The following is a 6,528-nucleotide window of genomic DNA, read 5'->3' as shown; positions in this document are numbered from 1 at the left end:
AGCCCCACAGCTTCCACAGCATCACACCCCAGGGGCTTTGAGAAGAGGAGATTGGCTGAACTTGATAGTGGACCTGCTCGGGTCCCTGCCTCCCACCCTGGCCTCTGCCTTTCTCCCTCCTGCCTTCTGCTTGGGGGACTCAGGACTTCACTTCCAGAGTACCCTCATAATCCCCATTTTTCAGGCCACCTCAGTATTGCCTATGGGGAGGGGTCACCCCTCCATTCCCTACCCCAAGTGCCTTTGCTGTTTTTATATCCTGAATTGGAGGTTTATTTTTAATATATATTATCTAAGGTGAGATCTGTGTTTGTGAGGGCGTCGGGCAGTGGCCCCATGTCTGGGCCTGCCCTTCACTGGTAGTAACTTCCTGGGTCTGACCCCCATCTTCTCCACGACTCTTGCTTCCTTTCAAGCTCTCCATCCATCCATCCGTCCATCCACCCATCCATCTGTCCATCCACCCATCCATCCTTCCATCCATCTGTCCATCCATCCATCCATCCACCCACCTTCTGTCTGCTTGTCTTACACTTTTATTTAGTATATATTATGGGTGGGGTGCACATGTGTGCCACATCAGAGGACAACTTGTGGGAGTCGGTTTTCCTTCCGCCATCTGGGTCCCAGAGCTCAAACTCAGGTCGTCAGACTTGATGACAGACACCTGCACCTTTACCATTCACTTGTAACAAGGACTCCACACACATGCACGCTACATATGAGGTATGTGGTCATCCGGAATGCAGGTACCCCACATCTCACACTCTTGTCCTTTTATTTTTGTAGTAAACTCTGGAAGTAGCTGTGGGATTTCAAAGGGAGCCAGTGGGGAGAGGACCCCCTCCTGGGTGGGGCTGGGGGCGGGGTTATTGCTCTGAGCTCCCTGTCCCCAGGGGGACTTGTATGGGAGGATTTCAAGAGGGGGCTGGCACTGAATTGGGGACACTGCCACACGAACACGCAGGTCACAGCACGTAGGAAGTCAGGGGAGGCTGGGCGCCATATTGCACTTTGAGAGTGGGGCCAGATGGTTATCCCCGTCAAATAGGAACCTGGGAGGAGACTAGAGGCCATCCTGTTCCTCTCCACTCTGTGGAGAAGGCGTGGCCTCCACTCGGGGGTTGAAAGTGGCCAGGAGGGTGCCAAGGGTTGGTCCTGGGCCTCAGGCTGGTGTTAAGGGCAGACCAAGTAGAAGCTTCGTGGGTGACTGCCCTGGTCACCAGCAGAATCCACTCTACACCTGCTCAACTGCCGCTCCCCCCTTTGCCTGACTTGGTCTTGGGGGACACTGGTAGACCCTCATCGCCCTCACTGTCAGAGCTGCAGCCGCTGACGTCCGTGATCTCCAGCTCAGAGTCACTGTCCTCCTTCCCAGCCAGTGTGGCCTCTGGACCTCCAGCCCCTGGCAGTGCCAAGCGAGGGGCCATTGCCAGCCCCGAGGGGCGCTCGGGGCCCAGGCCCTCCCCTGTTGCAGCAAGCAGGGGTGCAGCCATGGGCCCTCCCCCCGCTCCTGCAGCAGGCAGGTGGCCCAGGGAACCCAAAGGGTTGGGGTAAAAGTGAGGTGGGTAAAGAGAGGGGGGCAGCTTGGGGAAGGGGCCCGTGAGGTATGGGTTAAAATTCCAGGGGTACTCAGGGAAGGCGCGGCTGTAAGGACCCAGCAGGCTGGGTGGCTTGGAGTAGCTGGTGGCACCTGGAGGGGTATAGGGAACAGGTCAGACTGGCCCACTAGTCATTTGGGGGCTACTTGCATGGTGGGTGTACCTCCTCGTGTGGGCTTCTCACCCTCTCCAGTAAAATTCCACCAAGGGTCTCCCACCCTCTTCTACCTCACCTCCCCCTCTTCTCTCCCCATTCCTTTAACCTGCCTCCCACCCCCAAATCCTTCCTGCCAAGTAGCCAACCCCCTCCCGTTAAGGTGCTCTGCAGCAGAGCCTTCTCTGCGTTGATTGGCCTTCAGAAATGTCCCCATTACGTAACACAAGTTGGTTTCCAACTCGTGATCTACCTGCCTCGGCCTTCTGAGTACTGGGTCTCATGAAGCTCAGCTTGACACTGAGCTTGATCTGTAGTCAGGATCAAGACTGAGCTTGGCCCTCCAGCTCCTGTGTCCCTTGTGCTGGGATCTCTGGTGCGTACACCATGCCCAGCTGCTGCTGTGTTGACTGTAACCTGAGCCACTCTGACTGAACTACATCTCTGCCGCATCCCCTCCCTGGCTTTTGGACACATGTCCCCACACAGACCCTACAGACACATCTCTGCCCAGCATCCCACTCTCTTGTCTCCCAGAGTCCACGTGTGCAGATCCCCTCCCCCAACCCTCAGACCCTTACCAGAACCCAGGAATGGGAAGGGGCTGTCCAGACGTAATTTATCCGTCTCTGGGGTGAATAGGGGTGTCCGACCCCCTGGCTCTCCTAGGCGTGGGGTAGAGAACAGGTTCTGGAGGGTCTGCAGAGGGAAGTAAGGAGGCGGTACTGCTTAGCCCCCTCTGGAGAGGATCTCGATGTCGGGGGCACTAAACACCCCTCTTCCAGCACTAAGATTCCAGTATCCAGACTCACCTCGGGGGTCAGGGGTGGGGCATCTGGCCCAGGCGCCCCAGCAAAGGGCCCAGGGGTCAGCAAGAGTGGGGAGCCGGTGGCGGCGGCAGCCACATCCAGCAGTGGGTAATTGACAAGTACAACTTTGCTGAAGTTGAACTTGTAGGTGAACCTCTTCCCTTTGGTCTTGTGCAGAATGCGCTTGTTGTAGTAATAGCTGTGGAAGAGAGGATGGGGTACTGGGGAGGGGCAAGGGAGGGTGAGGCAGTAGCTGGGCCTAGGTTCCTCTTGTCGCCACCCCCACCCAGTTTCCACTCACAAGTACTGGGGTCCACTGGAATCCAGTCCTGGGATGGAGGGAACGCCCCCACCTTTTCGGGGGGGACCAGAAGGGGCAGTGAAGGGAGAGAGAGCGGGGTGGGAGTCTGGCCCACAGCCCCTCCTCACCGCAGGGCCCGGCTCAGCTTGTCGTAGTTCATGTGGGGCTTGCACTTGCGAATGCCCCAGAGTCGGGCCACCTCATCAGGGTCCTTGATGACAAATTCCCCATAGTCGCCCTGCCAGGCGATGACGCCCTGGTACTCCTCCTTCTGCAACAGCTCCAGGATAAAGTGCCACAGCTGGATCTGCCTCGAGCCAGGGGATGACTCGGGCTTGTAGGCCCAGTCTGGGAAGGCAAACCCTAGGGACCAGAGACAGGGAGGCCTTAAGGTTAGGAAACGTGGGGGCTCTGGGTATCAATGGATTCTGCGGCTTGAGATGTCCAGTCTCTGAGGAGCGTCTCACGGGCGTGTGAGTTACTCTTAGATCTATCGTGCTTGAGTCTGCTCCCTAAGTTACCTAAACAGCTGGAAAGAACCCCTAGGTTTGTGCTCCCAGCATGCCTTGGTGCAGTCCCTTACCTCACCCTGCCAGGTCAGCAAGGAACGTGAGGGTAGAATTGAGAGAGACCCATTTCCTGCATACACAGCTGTCTTGGGATGTGACTGAAGAGGGCCCGTTCTGAGCAGTGATCACCCTGTCAGGAGGCCTGAGATATGTCCTGACTGGCGATCTGCCCCTTACCTAAGGCCCCTGCTGGTGCACACACTCAGCCTGTATACGTCTGTGTGTCTGCCTCTAGTGTGTCCCTTCCCAAGTGCCCCCATCTTCAGGAAGTCCGGCGGAGGGCTGTGTGTTGATGCAGGTACAGCCCTGTGTGCCCATGGCAGGCAGCACACCACACAGATAGCCACCTGCCATGTTAATCCATGGGACACAACCACACCCAACTGCCACACACTCGAGGCCACTGAAGCTAACAGATGCAGACTGCCTGAGCCCTATGGACTCAACAGCCCAGCATTGTACATCCATTGCAACACGCACAATTGCAGACACACGAGTGCAATAACCTGGCTAACACAGAGACAGGGTTGGTATGACACTGAAGTCCCCAGAGAGGCAGCCGGACACATGCATAGTAACAGTGACAACCAAACAACCTCCCAGGTCTACACTGAGGCATGTGTCTGCAATTGCATGGTCCAATTGGCATTACTTCACCCGGGGAGGAGCATCCTGGTTCCCGCCATCCATATGCACCTAGAAGCCAGGAGCAGAGTTCCTACCTACCGCTGGTCTTTTCCAATCTAGAAGGCTCTGGATCCCAGTGTCCACACCAGTGTCCTATGTCATCCTCTGTCTCCTACCTGCCCAGAGATTGGCATGACCCAGACATAGAACACACGCTTAAGTCTAGTCTTTAGCAAGCAGAGAGCAATATGAGAGATGGGAGGCAAGGGAAGCCATCAAAGGCTGGGATGTGGAACAGACTGTGCTGAGCTGGGAGGCCTGAGTCCCTGCATCCCGTTGGTGTGTAGCCAGGGTTAGTCCTTGTCCTCTTTGGATTGAGGTTCCAGAAGCAGGAGGCAGGGAGGAGCAGAATCTCACCCAGGCTGCCCTCTGGTATGTACATGTGCAGGTGATGCCCTGACTACAAAAGGACAGGCAGTTGCCACCAATCCCTGTAGAAGGGGAGTTTTAATCTCTGAGCCATCTCACCTCGGATGCCATGAGCTGTCAGTCAAGATGGACCCTGGCCTATTCATACCATAGCACACTTCCCTTGGAAAGCCACTGGGTCACAAACATGTTTACACAGCCAAGAGACCAGAAGGGAGCTGCACGAGAGAGGACAGGCAGACAACCCCAAAACCTAGCAGTCGGGGGGACACAGACACAGTGTAAAAACCAAACCGAGTCCAGATCCTGATATGCAGGCCCAGGGCCTCCTACCCACACCCTGCAAAATATACCTCAGATATCCACTGAGAATGCCACAGACTACCAGAGACAGGCAAGTCCTCTTCACCCCTCCCCCACCCCGAAAGCAGGAGCACAGCACACAAGCTGGCAGACGTCAAAAGTATACGTGCATGACCCTGAAATGGCAGAATTCGGAATCATTCCTGTGGCCTCTGTGGTCCAATCTGTGTTTGAGCCGGCATTCACACAAAGATGGCCCCCTGCAGACACTTGCCCTCTGTGACCCCTTCAGGAACGCTGAAGTGTCACCGTGCCTGCGTACACTCCACAATGAAACTCAGAGCAGACAGACAGATGGTCTCAAAGACTCCCTCTTATTAGTGACCCATTCATGCCCAAGCAGGTCCTCTCCCTCTGGCTCCCCCTGCCCCCGCCTCCTTTCTTCTCTTTAGGCTATGTCCTTTCCTTGTGCCTAGCCAGAGCTCTGGGCTCTGCCCTAGGTGCAGCCTAGGTGGCCATGGCAGGAGAAATCCTACATCTCAGCCCCTCTGTCCTCATCCCTCCCGACACCTCATTCTCCAAAAGACCCTCGACCTTTGTGTCCCAGCAAGCAGGTGGCAGGGAGAGCAGACCGTGAAGAAGTTTCTGGTCAAGTTTCTCATGAAAGGGTTTGTAGCCAGGGAACCGATGGAGACCGAGACAGACAGGTTTCACAGGTGCGTGAGCGAGAAAGGGAAGAGGAAAGATAAGGAAGGGGGTGCAGCCCCTGGGAAGGGCTGTGAGCATGGACAAGAAGGACAGTTACCAGGGGTCCAGAGAGCCGGCAGAGCAGGTGGGGCGAAGAGAAGGTCCGAGACACAGCTACAGTCCATGGTAGAGCGAGCCCTGCAAAAGCCGGGACAGAGACAGGACAGCGGAAGAGAACCGGGTCAGCCAGTGGGGTGCTGCGGGGCTCCTCCCCTCCTAGGACCTCAACCTGATGCCAGCCCACCTGATTGCCTTCAGTCCTCAAGGCCCCCGCCCGCCCACTCTCCTCTCCCGCAGTCCCGGTGTCCCTAACTGAAGCCGCTGTCCTCCTGTCCTGCACCCTCCTCTATGTGGTCCTCTCCACTAAAGTCTGGCAATTCGCCGCTCACAGACCCTCAACACCCTCCACCCACCCCACAGCGGGCACAGTGATGCCCCCCACAGTGTCTCTGGCTATCCTGCCTCCCACCTGACCACTGGGGGAGTAAGGGGTTGGTCCCTGGGTCTTTGGGTCTTCCTGTCTCCCTCTGCGTGTGGCTGTCTCCAGCTACTTCAGATTTATCACGCTCCGAAATACAAATTCGCCCCCACCAGGCTGACCCCCGGCAGCCAGCTCCCTCTGTGCCTCACACTGCAGCAGTGGCCAGCTCAAAGCTGGCAGAGCTGGGCACCTGCTAGCGAGGCTAGGAGGACCAGGCCCAGCCCTTGCCTTTCCTCCCCAAGTAGGCATCCCACCCCCAGCCCCCAGCCTGCCCTCTGAGCCCACAGATCACTGCTCCGCTCCCCACCCCACTCTTCAAACCTGCCGCTCACCAAAGGTTCTCTATCTTTTCATCTGAGACTGGCCTCCCCACCTCTCAGGCACCCCCCTGAGCACCTTCCTAGGAGCTGTACCCCCACCCCACCCCAACACACCCCAACAGTCCTTCCCCTTGCTCTCAAGGTAGAGCCACCCAAGCCTGCTGCACGAAGGAACTCATGGACCCCT

The 6,528-nt window shown here is 57.0% G+C and overlaps 1 protein-coding gene across 1 annotated transcript; it reads right to left on the bottom strand.

Annotated features, from left to right (window-relative positions):
- Positions 1-1,247: 1,247 nt before the first annotated feature.
- Positions 1,248-5,665, bottom strand: Erfl (ETS repressor factor like). Its single transcript, XM_032896190.1, has 5 exons — positions 5,599-5,665; positions 2,994-3,228; positions 2,568-2,763; positions 2,337-2,454; positions 1,248-1,693 (listed from the first exon to the last, which is right to left on the bottom strand). Exons 1-5 carry the CDS (start codon positions 5,663-5,665, stop codon positions 1,248-1,250), a joined length of 1,062 nt encoding a protein of 353 aa, XP_032752081.1.
- Between the last annotated feature and the right edge of the window lie 863 nt (positions 5,666-6,528).

Source organism: Rattus rattus, chromosome 2, assembly GCF_011064425.1.
Source record: "Rattus rattus isolate New Zealand chromosome 2, Rrattus_CSIRO_v1, whole genome shotgun sequence".
NCBI classification, from domain to species: domain Eukaryota; kingdom Metazoa; phylum Chordata; class Mammalia; order Rodentia; family Muridae; genus Rattus; species Rattus rattus.
This window is presented reverse-complemented; position numbering and strand designations above follow the sequence as displayed.

Bases quoted from the DNA above. Each gene is read 5' to 3' on its own strand.
- Erfl (XM_032896190.1), bottom strand. From the start codon at position 5,665: ATGGACTGTAGCTGTGTCTCGGACCTTCTCTTCGCCCCACCTGCTCTG. The intron at 3,229-5,598 runs GTAACTGTCCTT...TCTGGTCCCTAG, and splicing joins GCCGGCTCTCTGGACCCCTG to GGTTTGCCTTCCCAGACTGG. The intron at 2,455-2,567 runs GTGAGTCTGGAT...TTCCCTCTGCAG, and splicing joins CCCCACCCCTGACCCCCGAG to ACCCTCCAGAACCTGTTCTC.